The sequence below is a fragment of the Pavona decussata genome, unplaced genomic scaffold (assembly GCF_977016875.1).
Source record: "Pavona decussata unplaced genomic scaffold, jaPavDecu1.1 SCAFFOLD_28, whole genome shotgun sequence".
In the NCBI taxonomy this organism is placed as follows: Eukaryota; Metazoa; Cnidaria; class Anthozoa; order Scleractinia; family Agariciidae; genus Pavona; species Pavona decussata.
In genome coordinates this window covers 778,991-799,392 of record NW_028145451.1, presented here as the reverse complement: position 1 = coordinate 799,392, position 20,402 = coordinate 778,991, and the positions used below count along the sequence as shown (strand labels likewise).

The 20,402-nt window shown below is 37.5% G+C and overlaps 1 protein-coding gene and 1 long non-coding RNA gene across 4 annotated transcripts; one reads left to right on the top strand and one right to left on the bottom strand.

Annotated features, from left to right (window-relative positions):
• The first annotated feature begins 163 nt into the window (after positions 1 to 163).
• On the top strand, positions 164 to 4,462 carry LOC146484973 (uncharacterized). Of its 3 annotated transcripts, none has more exons than XR_014863480.1 (3): positions 164 to 325; positions 3,314 to 3,509; positions 4,167 to 4,462. It is a non-coding gene; the product is annotated as an uncharacterized LOC146484973 (long non-coding RNA). The 3 variants fall into 3 exon arrangements; XR_014863481.1 differs by lacking the exon at positions 164 to 325 and adding an exon at positions 2,329 to 2,411; XR_014863482.1 differs by lacking the exon at positions 164 to 325 and adding an exon at positions 2,505 to 2,542.
• Positions 4,056 to 20,309, bottom strand: LOC146484972 (uncharacterized). The gene is made up of 13 exons (XM_085103852.1): positions 17,753 to 20,309; positions 16,994 to 17,081; positions 16,792 to 16,823; positions 15,218 to 15,371; positions 14,256 to 14,419; positions 12,907 to 13,061; positions 12,277 to 12,357; positions 11,547 to 11,658; positions 9,268 to 9,345; positions 7,853 to 7,980; positions 7,431 to 7,547; positions 5,945 to 6,055; positions 4,056 to 5,168 (listed from the first exon to the last, which is right to left on the bottom strand). The coding sequence occupies exons 1-13, from the start codon at positions 20,204 to 20,206 to the stop codon at positions 5,078 to 5,080; spliced, it is 3,765 nt and encodes a 1,254-aa protein (XP_084959978.1). The 5' UTR covers positions 20,207 to 20,309; the 3' UTR covers positions 4,056 to 5,077.
• Between the last annotated feature and the right edge of the window lie 93 nt (positions 20,310 to 20,402).

Genomic DNA, 20,402 nt, shown 5'->3' with positions numbered 1-20,402 from the left:
GGACTCAAAATTTTATTTCCATATTTGACTTGAAATAACTCTTTAAATTGTGTTTATGATAAGTAGCTAAAATTACGATGAAAACATCTGCAGCGAGCAAACACGGCTTGATTTTTTTATAACCGAGCACGCCCGATTGCTTACTCAGCCGTCCTTTTAAAAGCTGTGACTAAACATCATTTGATTCTGAAGCAAAAATCGAACTGAATTCATCGCCCGGTGAAAAGACAATTGTTTAGGTTCGGTTGTGGAGGTGAAAAGTTTGTCGAGAATTAAGCACAAGCTAAAAAGATATTTGAGACAAGAAAAGCTGCACATACAAGCGGTAAGTATCAGATTTGGCTGTTGCACCGTAGAACTATATTCACAACTGTACCTTTTTATCGTTTTCTCCTCGAATAACAACTTTCCCTCGATAAATTGCTCATAGTTTTTTGAGGAAACGTTTTAAAATAACTGCCGTTTAAACTTATACCGCAATAACCGCTTTTTTTTAGAGCAGATGACGCTATAACAAAGGGACTTACAATGGGGTTGCGAAAAAACGGCCAAACCGCAATTCGAAGCAAAATACCGATAAAATACCGAAAATTAAGAAAATTGGCCAGAAAGCCGCAATACCGAAAACCCACATGATCCGGCCCTTCCCCTCCAATAACATCACGCATAGCTCAAAATCAAAAACTGTTTAAACCTTTTACACTAATTACTGTTTTCGTGATAGCTTTACATTGATTGTGAGCCCGAATGCTCTCTTAGGCGATAGAGCAAATTTTTATGAGGCTGATCCTAAGGGGTTTCAGGTTGTCCCGTTAATTGAACATGAATCGAGCACAAGAACGAGGTGCCACGTCTCCTCACGTGATGAATTAAGGGAAAGACAACGTCGCAAAGGAACATAAACTCACCATTTATTTCTCTATAATTTATTACTAGGAGAAATGCTCTGCGCCTGTTTAATCGACATTCTCGTTCCCAGAGCCTGCTTATCTTTTGGTCAGCACGAGGAACAAAAGAAAAGCGGACTGGGGACGAGAATGATAAAACAATGGTCAGGAGTAGTTCTGATACTGTCGTTTGTTTGGAACCTTACGTTCTCGAAATTAATAAATTTTGTCACTTCAAAAGAAATTTGATGTTATTGAAAAAATTTTATCGCCTCAAGGGCTTATATGTTAGTTTTAATAACAACAACAATGTTCCAAGAGAAACAATCAGATTGTAAGACTGTCCCAAAGAAGCACTCCATTGTTTTTTATTATAGCTTACTATTAGATTTTCTTTCGAACAAAAACCACCGAAACTGGCATTTAGAACTGATAGGTTACCAACATTAACATTTTCGGAAAAAGAATGAAATAAGAAGGACAAATCAATGTTCAGCACAAAATACAATGAAAACAACTTGTTTTTCATGCCGCGAAACTGTTCTACACGAGAAAATTTAAATTAGCTATTTTGCTTGATTTTCAGCGTTGACTGTGAACCTCTCGAAAGTACATCTTTAGTTAGTAGATCAACATTCTTTCCTTATTGTGATTTGAGTCTCCCAATCCTCTGGCCGAGACAGATTTTCCATTTTTAGAATCAGACAACTGAACAGTTTAAAAGTAACTGACCCAAAATAAGAGGACGCCGTGGGGTCTGATTACATATTTCACAGTTATAGCCTCCATCTATCTTGGGGAAGAAAACATGTAAGTCGGCAACGTCATCTTTGGCTGATAATAGACCAAATTAAATCTGACCATTGCTTATGTAAATTCAGCTTATTTCTTAAACAGTCGGAAGTGACATGACTTTGGCGAAGAGCTATGGGTTACAATGCCGGTCCTCTAAACTGTCAGTATCTTATGGGAAAGCATGTCCCCTAGGGCTCCTTTGTTTTCGAAAATTTCCAATTGATTCTTTTACGTGCTCAAAAATCTACCATTACTTTACAAATTGTCCCATTTTCGGCTAGATATAATTATTTATATGATATAACTCGAGTTATTATGAACAAACGAAAACCCACCCGACCGGATTGATCGAACAATGACTCGAGGAAGCGTTCTTTTTTTAATGAACGATCTATATCTCGCTGGCTTTTATCTGTAGGTAATTACTATTTTTCGCTGATTTTTATTAAACGAACGTCTGATGAGTCATGGATTGGGTTATAAATCAAAATCGCGCAAAGCCAATGAGAAATCGCAAACATTTACCAAGTGTCGGAAGAGACTGAGACTTCATTTTGATTTATTTCTTCCCCGCGGGTCTCCGAGCGATACTACTGAATGAAAACTGATACAAAGCTAGGACAAAGAAAAGTGTTTTTCAATTCTACCAGCACGATTCACGACATCTTATGAAAGTGATTTCGTTCGTTTGTGAGTGGATGCCTGCTTGAAAATAATACATCTTTTGAGGTAAACACTGCTTCTTCAGTTTTCAGTTGATTTTATAACAATAGCCTGAGTGCTTTAATAAGGGAGAACTTTATATCAAACTGAAGTAAAATTAATTCACCCGCCACACGGGAAAAATTATTTGATTCATCGTAAGTAAAACTGCTGTATTTTAACCAGGTACTCCATTTTCATTTTAATCCCTGTTTTTGAAAAAAATATTGCTTGTTGCTTCTTTTAAAACAGAATAATTTGTCACCAGGTCTCAGTGTACTCAAATAAAGAATAGCCTTTCGGCAAGAGAAAAATGTTTTCTGAAAAGCATCATCTAATCCAGTTCTAAAATTGAGAAAAATATTCGAATTCCATTAATAGAATTTATTTTTCGTGTACAGATAGACTTCACTATCTTTCGTGCTGTTAACTTAATTTGAACATTTTGATCCATACAAACTATCTCAACCTTTCTTTTTTTTGTGGTGGTGGTGTTGTCAGTTTTTAGTGCAAAACGTCTGTTTCTTTAATTTATAAGGCGAAGGACAGATTTGAACACAGAGGAACTTTCCTGGGGCACCATTCTCCTCTATCACGGTGAAATTTGAAATTTTCATGTCAGTAGGCAAAGTAACTTAAACCCATTGAAGCTGCCTGAAAGATCATCGTAAAATTAGTAAATTGAGGTCAGTTTGGGGGGTCTTGTCTTTCAAAATAGCTAAGACATACACATGTAGTTCTATAGATGTGAAGCGAACCCGTGAATTATTTAAATATAAACAACAAAATTAATTCTCTGATCCATCATTTACACCATTAGTGCTAGCGGTACAACATTCATTGCTAAGTCAGTCGCGCCATAAACTTTTACATTTTACTTGAAATCAACGAGAACCTTTGCTAACATTTGCTTGCCACCTTTCTTGCAGATGAGACTCGGATTAACAGTATTCGTCTTCGTAACCTTAGTCAGTATTTTATCAACAACTGCACAGCAAACAGCTTCCAGAGCTGGTTACGAGGAAGTTCTCGAGAAGGGAAAAGAACACAGACGAGAACAGACTTCGGGTGTGGCTAGCAATGGTGGACCCATTGGCGGTTGGAGAAGAAAGAGGAATGTCAAAGGTAAATTTTTTTTCTTGGGGAAAAAAGATAAACAGGCAGCGACGCATCACATACAAGAACTGCTATATAATTACTCCCTCCAAAAAAGTTAAAATGATCGTAAAAGCACAGATACATTTAAGTTCGAACCACCTCCAGTGGTCAGAGCGGGACTTGAACCCGGGGCTCCAGATTACAAAGTCCAGCGCCCTAACCACTAGACCACGCCACCTCCGCCTCAAGAAAGTAATAGTAGGACCCCCCCCCCCCCCCCAGAAAAAAAATGAAAAACAAAAAAATAAGAAAATTAAGTGTAATTAGAAAAAAAACAAAAAAGAACAAAACAAAATTCAGTGCGCATGAAACTAGAAAAAAAAAATCCCTAACATCGTTTCTCTCAAAAAAGCCGCTTGAAAATTTCAACCACAAAAATGTCCTCGAATCCCCGGGTCACTTATCGACTTGAGTACCCCACCCCTAACCCCACTTCGCTGAGTTCCGTGCTGCAGCAAGAGAACTAACAAGCACTAAAATTATCACAGAGTACAGTAAATAGAAACCAACAAATTAAACAAGATATCATTTATTATCATCAAGGTTTAAAAGTTAAATTCCGTTGAATGTTTAACAAATGACCTGTGGGCAGGGCTAATAAATATATACATTTTTCCTTTACAGAAAGAGATCCAACACTTGACGAAAAGACGGCGAAATCTTTCGCCTTGAGAGAATAAAAGAAACGCAACTCTACTTAGAATGGCTCTTACAACTAATTCTAATTGCAATATTTTCTTCAATAAACCAGAAAACCTTTGGACAGATCATTGAGTCAGTGCCTTATGTTTTAAAGGAATGAGACATAAATGTTACAAAAAGTAACAATAAAACTATTAAAAAATTACAAAAGCAAACAAACAGAGAAATTGTTCCAAACAAAAACTAGTAAACAGGCAATGACATTTGAAAAAAAAAAATGTTTCTTTATTCAAATGTCAAAACAATTGTTTTCAATATACATACCCTTATCTGTACACACGTACACCCTTTTACCCAAAATACTTTAAAAATTTTATTCGTCTTTCGGATCTATTTCATGATTACTTATTTACACGCTTATTGTTATTGACAAATTCGTGGTTATTTTGGCATTCACACGTTTAGATAGCAACACATAATTTATTGCCAACTTAAATTGCATTTCATTCCATTAGAACCTTAAGTCAAATTTGAACACGCCTTTACAACAGGGCCATTCATTTCAACATATTCGTTTCGGTGTAGTAAAAGACGGCAAAGGGCCAAGGAATTTTGACATGAGTGCTGTTTTCCCGACCCACACCCTCTTGCTCGTAAGAATTTTGAACACGTGACCGCTTGAACCAATGAGGGTACACGGGAATTACTAAATGGCACCAGGACAAAAGTCACATTCCTTTAAGTGAATACTTAAATTTAGCTCGACTTACGGAACGTTTGACTACGGCCACATCTAGCGGTTCACGTGAACAGTACTAAAACCTGTCACAAATAGCTCAAATGTGTAGAATCGCCCCCCCCCCCCCCCCCAAACAGTCCACACTGACTGTATGTCAGCTTTCAATAGTTAGTAAAGGGTTGAGTAGCCCAAGATGCGACGTATTACGTATTCGCGTGCAGCCATACAAGTGAAGTGTGGTAAGCCTGTGGAGAGTAAGAAAAACAAGCATGTCAAGTTCATATACACACTCACAAAAAAAACTCAAAAGACGCACGCTTCATTTTTAACGTTGAAAAGGAAAGGCTTTGGTTTAGCTGTCCTACGCTCAGCGATTGGTTAGCAAAAAACAGGGAAATCAATATCAAGACTTGGAGTCTTGATATATTTGTTAGGGAGCTTAAGTAACGACGACGTAACGGCAACGAAAACTTTTACAAAAATGGCGAACTATCCAGGAACCAAATTGGTAGGAGTGGCGTACAAGTCAAGAAAGAAAATGAAAAATGCACCGTCGTGCGTTCACGTTCTCCACGAAACCTTAAATGTGGTAATTTCACGTTGTTGTTTTGCAGAGGACGGCAAAAAAATGTACCAAAATGTAAAACGCACGTGCAGAGCGATTGTTTTTGCTCATTAAACCTACTGTTTTGCGGCGTTGTCGTTGCCGTCGCCGTCGTCGTTGCTTAAAGGACCCTAGTCAGCCTCCGCCATTTTCGGTGCCATCGAAATTATTGATATTGCATGGTGAAGCAAATTCTTATTACTTAACTGTAAGTTGTGCTCCTGAAAGTATGTTTCGTTATCTTTAGTAGTTTCACAGTGATTTCGTTCATTTTGACATGCTTCGAATAAAATATAATAGCCAAACTCTCGCATATAAACAAAAACAAAGGTGTGGCTGACTAGGGCCCTTAAAGTGCAAAACCTAGGTCAAAATAAAAACAACACAGTCTGGTAGAGAGCGCAATATCACAGTTACCTTTTGCAGTGTTTGGCAAGATGTACCACTGTTTCATCAGAAATGTTTGTACAGAAACTAAGTTTCAAACTACGCAAGGTCTGACTACAGTAGTTGGCGAGTGACAAGACGCTGCAAAACAAAATGAACATTTTTGTTACATTTCGAACGAACAAACAACGTAATCCAGGAAAACAAATTAGTGACCACAAATGTAATAGAAGTTACAATGCATAGGATTAATTGAACAGAAGTCACGACTTGGAAGGGCCACGACAGTGCACAATCCTTTGGATGTTGAAATTCTTTGGCAAAATAATTTTGGAAAGTCTAAAATAAGATGAGCATTGGCACATGGGATTAATCTCTGGAGTTACCCTATGCTAATGAGCTCAAAATATAGACCCCTTGCTTATTCTTCTTCTTCTCCAGTCATCTCCACAATATACATTAGGAGAATAAAGGCATTAAAATAACAGAGAAAGAGCCAAAAATAGAAAGACTAATACTTAGCCCTAAAGATGGAAAAAGGATCATATATTATTGGTTTTCAAGGGAGAGATTATATAATATACGTAATAGAGCATAAACACACATACATAGACACGGAACAAAACTATTAGTGAGGGCAACAGAGCAAAATAATTATACAAAGTCAAACTTAATTGGGAAAAGTAGAATTTCAAAAGAACTTTCTTAAATAATTTCTTGCAAGGTTTTGTTCGAACATTTGGAGGAATGTCATTCCAGAAATACCGTCCAAAAATAGAAGGACAAAGTTTACGGATATTAATTGGGAATGAAGGAATCTGTAACAGTTCTGTAGGGGCGCTACGAGTAGCATAATTATGTTGCTCTGATATAAAGGAAAATGAAAACTTGGAAGATTTCTTGTCATGAATGTGATCGTAAAGAAAAAGACAAGTATGTAATTTAACGTAATTCAATGTAAGTCAGACCCCTTGTGGTCTGACTTCTCGTAAGCGACCACCTAGGCTTGACACTTTGGGTGGTCACTTACGGGGGGTTGGACTGTATCATCGAAACGTCGGACGGCATTAGTTTTAGGGAAAGTATCATGGGTTTTTTTTAATATCTTTTCTTAAAAATGATGAAACAAGACCTTCAATCAGCTGCCAAATAATTCTGGAATGACGAGAGGAAAGAAATCAACTCAATTCTTGAAAGGAACAACTTGTGATCTGTTCTAGCGCATTTTGGAAACAAAAATGCGAGAACTTGAAAAATATTAGCCTAACATTTTTCAAGTTTCAATCCACTCCGGCCTACTCTGTCTCTGGCCAGAGGCACTAATCGACAGTTTTATTGCACTGGGGTGATAATTTATAACAAACTTGACAATTATTTCATTGTTTCTGCTGACAGACAAAATATTTTGGGTTTTGAAATGACAGCAAATTTGCGTGATACTTCCCCTTTAAGTTTTTCAGTAAACCTCTAGTCATAAGACGTCTTAAGTTAACTAAGACAAGGATAAAAGTGCTACCTTTTGCGGCCCACTCCAGTTGAAGTCAAATCCAAAAGTTCAAGCCGCTTACAGCTTTTCGCGAGTGCGCAGATACCCTTATCAGTCACACAAGAACAGCCACATATATCCAGAGACCTGGGAATAGTAAAAAAAGTTCAGTTACAATTTATTTTATCACAAGCATAAGATTTATTCTATACACAATGGTATCTCGCAGTTGCATGCAAACGCATGGTTCTACGGTTGAGACTCAGTTCCAGTTGTTTCCCATTGTTTCCCGCCATGCCATGTTGGCTATGGCCAGATGTTTCCCGCCAAATCTGGAACACACACCCACGTTCATCAAAGCTTCTTGTTATTTCCCGCCAAAAACAGACAACTGAATAATGTGTTTTCAAATATGCGTGCATTGTAGGCCTTCCAAGTAAAGAACCGCTTGCCTTATTCTGGGTAGATTGGTTGCGATTTCTACTAGAGATACGTCAGTAATAAGGGGGCAGTTAGCCAGCGCTAGTGTGGTGACCAACGGACAGTGACGGGCGATCTTCTTAACGGCTGAATCACACACCTGGATAAAAGTGATTATAGTAACGTCAACAAATGAGTTATATACTAATTGCCATGAGAATAATCAAAGTACTGACGGGAATGGACTTCTTGAACTGTTTGCATTCATACATAAATACACACTTTATTTGATAAGTAGGTTAAGCAGGTTAAGCATAGTTAATAAATGGCAATGGTTATGAAGCTGACAAATTGCTTTGTTATATGTTTTTGTTAACATTTTTGGCCTTGACAGTGCACAGACGACAACAGAGTCTGAAATGTGTTGGAGCAACTGACCAGTAGAAACGTTCGTGTTAAGATATTCAGCTGTAGTGTGAACATTCAAACAAAGGATTGTGCACTGTCGTGGCCCTTCCAACATGAATTGCAGCACCATTGTTTTCATGGCAAAGTCTCATAACCAGTCCCTCAATTAACTATGGGTTAAGGAAATGGTAGTCAAAGGCTGATGTGAACCAACTAACAAATAACATTAAGTTATGCTACCACTATTGAGCTAAAGGAGGGCTATTGGCGTACTTCACTGTAAGTTCAGAGCTAAATTCATATGTACATACACAACCTGCAGGATAGTCTACACTAAAAGCTGCCTATGCTATTTGGACTAACTTGAAATCAGCGCCAGTATTATCAGTATTGTAATTATATACAGCTGCTATAGTTAAGTTGTTGATTCTCTGTCATTGACATTTTACCTGCCACAACCGTGTTTCTCTCTTCCTTTCTCTTTATCTACATGCACGGATGTGTGTAAAAAAATGCTTGAGGTAGTAGTAAGAGAACTCAGTAGCAAGTATTTCACAGTGCACTAAAAGTCACAATGACTTTGAAATAGGAGAATTAGGGGTTAAAATCCAATGCAATATCCAGTGGGTGATGATTTTTTTTTTAATGTAAATTTGTATAGCGCATTTAATTCCACGAGAAGGGGACAAAATGTGCTAAATACAGTATGGGACACCCTCCAGATCGAATTGGAATTTGGAAATGTTGGTTTTTGAGGAGAGGGGAAAACCAGAGTACCTGGAGAAAACCCTCTCTGAGGTAGGGGTGAGAACCAGTGACAAACTCAAAACACATGTAACGCCGAGTCCGAAAATCCAACCTGGGCCACATTGGTGAGAGGCGAGTGCTCTCACCACCGAACAATCCCTGCTTCTCCTATCATGTGATAAATGAAAATGATATGATCATACCCTTTAGGAGTAATCTAATCTTGCTTCCTGCCTGAAGCACTGAACTGAAATAAGATAATATGAAACAAAAGGAAAACAAGTTGTTTTACCTGCTTACAGCCTCTGAGATCCAGATTTTCCAGTTCAGATAGATTTGACACCAAAGAGCCAATGGCATAGTTAGTAATCTGTAATACAACAGTTTTGTATCAGAATCAACCAAGAAAGTTTCAATAAAATAAATTCCTTTACATGTACTACAGTGTAGCACATTCCTCATAATTACACCAAAGAATAATATTATTGCCACCAAAATCATGCTCAACCCAGGATTCAAACCCATGAACTGCAAATTATTTGCCTGTGATTTAACATGGTCAAAATTCACAGCCTGATGAAAACAGCTTTAAATTCAGGCATTCAAATTTGTATAATTTCTCCCACCAAAGAGTGACTTCACGCTTAATATGTTTACAAGATGTTTGCATCTTGATGTACAAAGCGAAAAATGGCTTTAGTCCCAAACTGGTCCGTGATCTATCCTCAACACAGCTAATAGCTGATAACCTGAGACAGTCCGACTTTTCTCTACCTCGCTTCAATACAGTAACATATGGGAAGCACTCCATAAGATACCTGGAAAATCCGTAAACAGGACCTGGGTAGATTTTTAAAAAATAGGCAGTCTCAGACTGCATGTGTCTACTGCAGTACTGGTAAAGAAATGTGATATAAAAAAAATTGAAGAAAAGGGAAATAAGAGTGAAATGAAAACGAAGAGGAAGGAGTGGAAATAGGATAGAGATAAAAAAACGGTTGTAAAAATGTTGCATAGAATACTGGTGAGATTGAGATTAAGCTGGTATCGTTTACCACAAACATTTTGTATGAAGAGAACTGTAACTTTATTCTAACATAAACAATATATTATATAATCTTACAACGTGAACCACAACTTTGTACTGAAAGCAATGCAGCAAAGTTCTAAACATAAAGTACTGAAAGCAAAGTTCTAATCTGAAACGTAGGCATAAAATGCAACAGAAACTATTAATTAATCTATACTGAACTTATGAATGCCAAGTATCATTCTTTAACCCTTTGACTCCTGTCGTGTTTCCATAGTTTTCGCATAAATTAACTTTTTCCTAGAGCGGTTTAAAATGCGCAGTAGATAAATAAATATCGTTGGCTTCCAAAACTCAGTTAACTGCATATTAAACTAGAATGATTAAACAAATGTTTTCTGACGTAAAATAATATCGTTACTATTAATCATTTGCCGAAAAACACACTTGAACGCAAAAATTGCTAAAATTCACGGCATGTTGATGAAGACCTTTGGCATATCAAATTTCAACCCGCTTAAGCAAATTGTCCTTGATTACGCATCTGTCGCTTCTCAAACGCATATATGAATTGACAAAGACACAAAAATCAACAAAAAGCTTTTCCAACAAAACATTTTATTGAAATAAACGATGCATTTGCTATTAGAGGCCAAAACTTTCAGGGTTTTTTTGCGTGCGTGCAAACACACATGTAAAATTTGAAGACACTCCGTATTTGTTCAAAGCGATCACTCGCAGTTAATGATTCGGGCACGTTTGCGATGAAAATTACAGAAGTTACAGCATTCTGGTTCAAATCATCACTTAAACTATTTGTAAAAAGCAAATCAACATCGGAAAACATCATTTACCGTATTGTCGCCATTGTCCTGATCCGGAAATACAATTACTTAGAACTCGGTCAGTCGAGGATTAGCGTCAGCTCAGTTCGATAGGATTCCATTTGGGATTCCTGTGGCATTTATACTCTTACACTCTTACACTCTTTCACTCTTTCACTCTTTCACTCAACCCGATGACATAGTGTCTACGCTTCTCTAGAAGCCGTAGACACAAAAATGAACATTGCAATTGCTGCCTTTGTGACTTTTAATCAATTTATATTTATACTTATATCTTACTTGATTATCCATTATTTTAAATCATGTAATAACTTTCAAGTATATAATCTTTGACTTATATTTTATATTTAATTTTTTTTAATTTATGTATTTTCTTTGGTGTCCCCAATTTGTAGAAGGATTTTTTTTCCTTCAGCTAGTCTTGTATTTTGACAAATCCAGTTATCATTCATTCATCATATTACCTATCCTGCACAGTCTGGGTATCAGGGTAACCAGCTTAAAACACAAAACAAACTAAACAGAAGGAACTATTTACTTTGGGAAGCATACTAAGCAGCAGTGGTGAAGCCAGACTTTCAGGAAAGTTGGGGGGGGGGGGGGTGCTTGGGCAGGGGGGTAGGCTTTCCTTGTGAAGAGTATCCACAAAAGCAAACCAAAGAAACTTCTGATACTGCCACTTATGCTGAATTTTACCTTATGGCACTGGCCGATATTCAGAGTCCGCAGCCGCTTGCAAGTCTGACCAAGAATTTTGATTCCAGCTGGTGTGATGTTAAAGCAGCCAAACACTTCAAAGATTCTTAGGCTGAGGAAAGAGGATGAGAGAAGTAAAACAGTTTCAGGCAAGTCAACTTTCTGGTAACTATCTCATCAAAACATCACAAGTTCTATGTGCAAAAAGCATTCTGACATGTATTAGATAAAATGTTCTGTTCAATGATTGGTTCATGATTTCAGGGAGTGGTGGTTCACTCTTACTTAATTTTACTTTTCTCTGAGATCTCTTGCCTCTCTGGGCCTTCTTGCTCCTCATGTAAGTAGCATGCTACCCAATATACCACAATATTCAGAATATATTTAGCCCCTCCAAAATTAGTCCCTCAAATCTGTGATGCAAGCATCCTTCTGATAATTCATGCTCTTGGACATAAGCCCATATATGTACACTGTTAGATTGAGCTGTTATAAGCTTCTAACTTGGATATAGTAACCTGGGGCACCCAACAAAATGCTCTGGGTGACTGAATTTTTTGCATCAACACCTAACACTTCACATGTTGGGCTCCTAACTTCTTGGCTTTTGACCTTGTCGGCTCCTTGAGATTTCTCTCAGGAAACAGCCTTGGCCTTGAAAAGCACACTAGGCCTTGAAAAGCACTTGAAATTTGATTGTGCACCTTGCGTAGAGAGGCCATTAACTTACGTATTGCCGTGCTTGTTGGCCACACACTTGATAGACTCATCACTGACTACCTGACATCCATTTAAACAAAGACATTCCAACCTGCAACATAATAAAAAAAAATTCATTCAAAATATTTCTGGAATCAGAAATAGAAATTTTGCATAAAAAAAATGAAAGCTGAATTATTTAAACAGAATTCAGTAGTGTTATAATGCATTGCAAATGAATGATCTAAACTGACTTTAAACTGAGCTACCTTAAATGTGTTAATGTTGCTAACTATTATGGTTACAGAAAGTCATCAATGTTGCTCCATGTGTGCTTTGTGTTGTTCTGAAATGTGATCATATCACTCCTGTTCTATGGAAGCTTCACTGGTTGCCTGTCAAATATTGTGTATCCTTTTACTTGTTTTCAAGGCATTGCATGAAATGGCGCCTGGCTATATCTGTGAACTCCTTCAACTTAAGTCTCAAGAGAGATATTACTTGTGCTTGGACAGACATCCACTTTTAAAATTTTCCTTGAACAAAATGCAAACTTTGGGGGATAGAGCCTTTGTTCTTAATTACATAAAATTGCCATGGACGCACAGCAGTAAACTTGATCAACTGGTCGATAAATTTTTTAGGGATTATGAGATCTTACCTTTTCACATTGTCAACCAAAGCTTGAACACCATTGTCACTAACATTACTCCAGCTGACATCAACAGACTTCAGCCAACAGCACCGTGCTGCGACATGCAGCAAAACAGACTCACCAATCAACTCACCACCACGGCATCTACTGAAGCTTAACTCCTGGAGATTTAATAAAAGCCAAAGTTAGTGAGCTGCTCTAACAGTCAGCCTCTTTTCTTAAGCAAACTGTACTCTTGCTGTTAAAAAACAGTTTCAATTTTAACCCCCTCTGCTCATCCACCCTGGCTTATAACTTTATTTCGATATTGCTAACCATAGTCAAGGCCAGGCCACTTTATTTATATATTGGTTTTAATTCAGGTTATAATGCATTTCTATACTACTTAATCAAGAAATAACTACATGTAATACAAGGCCTAATAACATTTATATTTAACTACTCACTACACTGTTCAATAACATGAAGGCTCTGAAAGGTCAAGATTCAACCAACCATTACATTTTTGACCACCATCAATCAGTACAGTGGACCTCTTAAAAAACAAAGTAGGTTGGCCCAACAGGGTCAAAAATTCTAGCGCAAACATTGTGATTGGCAGATTTCAATCCACTTTGTTGGTTTTGAACTGTATTTTTTTGGTCAGTTGGTGATTGCCTTAATTATGATTGACAGCAGTAAAACACACAAATCATTAGTTATGTTTTGAAGTTCAGAGCTCACATGTCATTGAAAGGTGCTGTTAGTAAGTTACTTACACCTACTATATAATCATGTACCAGATATGATGTATTATTAATAAGACTAGTTTAATAAGTTAGAAGGTTGCCATATTTGCAGGTAAAACAATTATTATCAATTGGGTTATTTGCTCTGGAAATTGTGGCCATGCATGAACTTTTAGTCTCTCAGTAACTTCAGGTTTTAATGTTATTCTAAAATTGAAACAATGTTGAAAGTGGAAATAGTAGAGGAATACTCTTGTAATACCAGATTTTTAAATTACTGACAATTTCTAAACTTTTGGATGAGATGTGCAAATAGTTCTAGCATTGGGAAATAATAATTATATTAATTCTTTACTAAGTATTAATAAGTAATAGCACATTTTTCAGTTACAAGTGTGCATAGTGGCTTAGTCTTTCAGAGGAAGAGAAGCTGATGGTAACTTTGTTTTCATACAAACCTCACTGCCTTTCATATGAAAATCATGTTCTTGCATTTGACATTTGAGAAGCAGTGAGGTTTCTATCAAAACAGATCAACTTATGCCTTGTTTAGACTATCCAAAGACCAGGTCACTAAGCACACAACTCTAAAATGGGCTAGGGTCATGATAATTAGACAAGCTATACCTCTAAGGAGTCACTACAATTCCGGAACAAGTCTCTGAGACCTTTGGCTGTCACTTTGTCACTATGGCACTGTGAAATTGTCAAACTTTTTGGTCGGCGCTTGCCAATTGTACATAGCCATTCATCAGTTATGTCGTTGTTCTTTCTCAAAACAATGACTTTCCCTGTGAATCAAAACATAACAATGTAAAAGTGTTACTTCTTTTTAAATTATAAATATTATAATAAACAGTAATGAATTATTTATAGAGATACCTGCTACAACTGTAACGACATGGCTCTCACAGAATATTGTCTCTATGAGCCGAGTACAACATGCGCTTAAGCTAGCCTTTCGCCTTCAAACTTTGGTGTACATGCACGCACAACAGTTTGCACTAAACCATGCAGTGCTTTTAATAAGACCCAGCACCAACTCAAGTTCCAATGGATATTCTGTTCTGGGCTTATAATCGGATATATTTTTTGGTTTACAGGTAGATGGGCCTATAACCAGGGGGGCTTATGAGCAGCAGTTTACGGTATATCGTAAGTTTATTTTTCATTTGGTAAAGAAATTTGGTCTACCTAGCGTGAATAATAGAAAATAGTTTGGAGATGTATTCCAGCCATAACCGCTGGCATAATTATATCTCATCATCAAACAACGGATTTTTCTGTTTGAGTGACAGGACTAAATGCTGGATGGTGCTGAATTCTAAACTTGTGGCTGGTCATGTCTTGTCATCAATGTAACCTTATCTGATCACCAAGCAATGTTTTTTGTATGTTTGAGTGACAACCGTCAAGTAGAGAGCTATATGGCGGCCGTTTCTAAGCTACACAGGCTTCTTGTGGTCCGGAGTATGGCAAATTTACTAACAACAATCAAATGTATCTAAAACTTAGAAGGTGAATCGCAAAAATAATAGATGGAGGAGATTAAATGATACAACCAAAAAACCTTATCAAAAAACTCTTACACAAAGTCTCATCCATGGAGATGCGATAGAACTGACTGCAAACTTGGGAACAAGACACCAAGTCCTTGTGCGGCAGAAAGGAGAATATTTGTAACAGAATTTCATCAGGAAGGTAAAGGTATGGCACAGGCTGACTGTCGCGCTGAGAACGAATCTGTAATAATAATAAAAAAAAAAACAGCAAAATTAATTTTGCACTTGGATTTAATCTTAGGTGGCAATGGCTGGATCTGAAGAGAATTTTAGCATGATCATGTACATTTAACTGCTTAACCATTGTGCAAGTTCATGTCACAACACAGTCAGTCTAAATACAGTACACTCAGCCAGGGCAAAAAACTTCCACTTGTCCGCCCGTCCGAGACGAGTACTCTCGTATCTCGGACGAGTGGATTTCCAAAAGCACTTGTCCTACGGGACGAGTAGAGTTTGCCTAAAAAAAGATGTTTTTTTTCTACTGAGGTCTGAGTTCCCAAGCATTTTGGACATTGTAAACTAGCCTGAGTTTCGCTAAGTTTAGTTTCTTTTCACGGTAACTTTCCCGTTTTTGCTTCTGTTTTCCGAGAATATCTGGTTCTGTTGTTTCGATGAAGACTGGGATCCTCATACCATAAATGGAAATGACGACCTCGTTTGAGACAAGGCTTCATTAACACTTGAACGAGGCGATTACCGTTGTGGCAAGTTTTGTGATTATTAAAGAAGTAATAAAACCTGTGAAAAAATATGAAGAAATTCAAATTATAAAATTCCAACCAACATGGAAAAAAAGAATTTCCCTGGTTTAAAATTGACGCGGATAAGAATGAAATGTTCTGCATTGTGTGCCGCAAGTATCCGACAGTAGCCGATAAAGCGAGCCGGCTTTATGGTGGATCATCCACCACTGGTTTTCGCCGTCACGGTTTCTCTTGTGAGTCACGAGAAAAGCCATTCTCATTACTTTTGTTTTCAACGAGCTAAAAACGAAGAAAAACCAGAGCAGGCGCCGCTACAGTGAATAAGCCGTAAAATCGACGAGGAGTCAAAGGAGTCATCTTAGATCGCTGTTTTAATGCCTCATAGATGCGCTACATTTTCTCAAGTCGTGTATAAAGAATGTGAGTGATCCCCGATGTGTCTGTATGAAATGGTGTTGTATCAAAAAGTGCAAAGAACAACATAAATTGAAATAACTGTTAAAATAAATACTACAGATTTGGTACAAAACAGATTATACAATTTCTACGTTTTTTATGACATTTTGTTATTCACTTTAATATTTTTTTCGGACTAGTAAATTTAACTTTTGGACAACCAGAATCTGAACGTTACTCGTCCAATGGACAAGTGGAATAAAAAAAAAGTTTTTTGCCCTGTCAGCATAAGTTAAAACGACAACTGAATCCAATTATTTATTTTGGACAATGTTACTGTCAGGTTTCACTTACCTTCACAAGCTTAGTAAAAATGAAAATATGACAGTGATACTTGGCCAAATTTAGGTAAATTGAACTAAACAAGAAGGGTAAAGACAATAAGAACTATTACTAAAGAGAATTTATTTCAATTATTGGTAGTTCAAACCAGCTTACCAATGTCAGTATCCTGTCATAACTATCAACATCTGAAGACAGAAAAAAAAAATGTTACTCAGTTACTAGAAATAAGCATCATAAGGCAGTTAAAAATCATTAACTTTGAATTCTTGATCAGAAGGGTTTTCAGCAATGGCCAGGGACTTATACAGATATTTTGGCAATGAATTAAAATCTGCTCTAAAAGATTAATACATACCCTGTAGATTCAAAGGTGGTACAACCCTCTTTGTCACTTGTGAGCTGGTGAGTCTGGACCCTTCATCAAATGACGATAAACTAGAACTCTAACAACAAAGAAGCAATCAAAATATTATGTTGTTGCAAATCATACAAATTAATCAAAAATATTTGAAGTCAAGGCATACCCACACTAGATGCGGACTGATAGTCATCCTCATCATACCTTACCTCCTCAGGTTAATTATTAACAGGGATTACAAGTACCAAATTACCAATCGGGGACTTTTTCGGGGAGGAAACATTTTAACAGGAAAAAAAAAAAAGAAAACTGGACTTTTTTAGTTATATTCTGGACTGTGGGACTGTTTTTGGCTCCAGCTTAAGCCCAATGTACTTCCAGAATAATTATTATTCTGGTAGTAAAATTTGTGTCAGTCAATGAGATAGCAAAATACCACTAGTACCATAACATATGAGAGCAATTTAAAAATTACTTGGGTAGTTTATGAACCATAAGGATGGATCCTTAGGTTACTCCAGTCACATGATTCCACAAAATCACAGGGACAAAACTACAACACCAGGGGTGAGTTTTAGAAAAATTTAATGTTGCACATAACTGTAAATGTACCTTCAGTCCGGTCAAAATCAGTATTTTATTGTCTGATGTCAGCAGTTACGCCCATCATTAAGTTTTATGCAACTTGTCCCAGGCAGCTCTGTACCCTACTTTTACATGTAACAAACATTGAAATTAACTTCAAAATAACTGTACCTTAAGTGGACTTTGACATGAATAACTTTCCGCATTTATCACTCCATTGCACAAATTACCACTGTAACTTCCTTTAGTAGGTGTACTTGTTTGAAACTGATTCTGAATCGAAGGACTTCCTCTTTGAACAATAGAAGTTTGAACTTGCTTTTTATCCTCAGTGCCTTTTAAAGAAGTGTTCTGAGGATGATTAAAGGCTTTTAAATTTGTGAATCCTACACTATCCATGGCTTCATCATAGGGACCAGATGAACTACAACTGACTGTTCTGTTCCTTGAAGATTTGTTCCGACCATTTCTCTTGTGATGTTTACTGCCTTTCTCCTTTGTTGAATGAGTTGACAGGTCTGAAAATGAAGTTGCTCTTTGCCTTTCTTGTGTTTTTCTTTGGTCTTTGGCAAAAGAAGGACTCTTGGTTAATTCACTGGGATGATAAGTACTCCATGCAATGCTTGACCTTAACCAACGCCTTTTGTATCCATGAGGACTTGATGAGTACTTCTCCTCTTCTAAATTACTGGTGCTTTGTGAGACTTTTAAAGAAAGATTTGAGATGTCATTACTCAACAACCTTTCTTCCTTTTCAGCTTTATCAACAGCCAAGAGATGTGAAAAATTCATTGGTGTTTTTAATGTTTCTTTGATTAATGCTTGTGTCTCTTTACACTGTTTCTCAAAGACTTTTTGCTGTTCAGCCGTCAAGCAAGATGCTTTTATGCAAATAAGTGCTGTGCCACATTCAATACACCAGTTAGCAGCCTTGCTGTTGACTTCATCACATGTTGGACAAATTTTCCCCATGAGATTTCCACAACTTTCTGAAGATGTTGGTTTAAGATCACGTGCCAATAAAATATTGCCTGCACTGATACTTGTATTACATGATGAACTTGCATTCACATTGATTGGATCTCCTCTTTTTGCAAATTCATTCTCCATGTGATCTTCTGTACCTTTAGTCAGTAAGCTGTCTCCATTGACAACTGTTGGTACATCTGAAAGACATCTCGGATGCAGGTCATTGTTAATGCAATTTTCCTCAGAAATTTTAGAGTCTTTGGGACTTCCATAACCTTCTATAAACTCAGTAAGTTCCAGAAGAATTTTATCCTTGCCTCTCTTTTGTTTGGTTTTGTGTCCATGTTTTACATTTTTTGAATGACCCTTCCCTTTTGGACTTATCTTTTCACTGGAGATGGAGGGAATTTGCTTTTTTACAACCTTCCGATAATGAACATCATCGCACTTTGAACCAAAACTCAACAAGCTGGTCTCAGAATCAGAATTTTCAAAACCAGAATATAGTGGACCATTAATCTGGGGTTCAGGGCCATTAAACTCTACCCTATTTGATACTTTATCCACATAAACAGTTGGCAAACAATTTGCTGTGTTCTCATTTAGGTGACATTGGCTTTGGGTTTCTTCTCTGATTTCTCCAGCTGTATCAATGACAGTAGTTAAGTAAGACTGACCATAACTTCCACTCTCAGTTCTTTTGGTTAGTCTCAATTCATTATGTAATGGATCTGCTGATGGCATGTCACCAGAATCAGAATGCTCATCAAAAGTGTTCTCAAACTGGTGTGATGTTGCAGACAAGAATCGGCTGTGTTTCCCTGATGGCTCTTTAAGATATGCATTTAGATTAAGTTCTCCAGAGTGCACAGCCTCTTTTAAACCCCACAACTCCAATCTCAGCTCTTCTTCATCAGTTTCAAAAGCCCGTGGAGACCTGTACTGATACTGCAAGTCAACTGTGTTAAAAATGTTTGAAGGGCTACCATTCAAACTGGGCGAGAGAGGTGTTTCTACGGACTCCAAATGATACATTTTATCTGATGCCTCCTGCTTTGCGTAGCTACTTGGACTGTTCTTTAAGTATTCGACGCTCGAGCTGTGCTCAGCTCCATGATTCCATCGAGGTAACTGGCTCGCGCAGATGTGTTTGGGTATATTGCGATTTCTATCGTGAAATAAGCTAAGATCCTCCTTTTCCTGCAATCCCACACTCCCGTTAAAAAAAGCCAAGCGCTTTTGGCGCAAGAAATCAGCGTCCGGTCTTGGAGTTGTCTGGTCGTTCGATTTTGATGACTGATCAATTGCAACGTTCGATTGTTCTGACTCGCGTTCGAACGACCAAACTGGTTGTTTGGAATTCCCCGGTTGTTTGGAAGCTCCTGTGCCGACAGAAATGTGATTATTAAAACTCACATAATTACCGGAGTCTGCAAGGAAAGGACTTTTAGATTGCCTATTAGAGTAATCAATTTTCCCATTTTCCTCACGAAATTCGTACTGGTTTGTGCACATTCGCTCATTACTTGATCCCAAACGAGTCCTGACGACACCTGGGCTTCTGACATCATCCCCTGGAGTCAGAAGGGAATTTTGGATTCTCTGCACCCAGTCTGAAGCCAAGCCTTTTACATCATCATTGCTAAGCTCCTCCATCTCGACTCGTACAGAAGGAATCTAGGATTTCATTTTCATTTTGAGCATTGTGTTGAAGAAAAAGAATGATTTGAAAGTTGTCATGGTCACTACGCATGCTCTTCTAAAACCGCTGATCTTCCCGCCACACTCAACCTCATCTCCATGTCCACCGTATTTTAACCGAGTAGGCTTGGGGATGATTATTGAATTCATT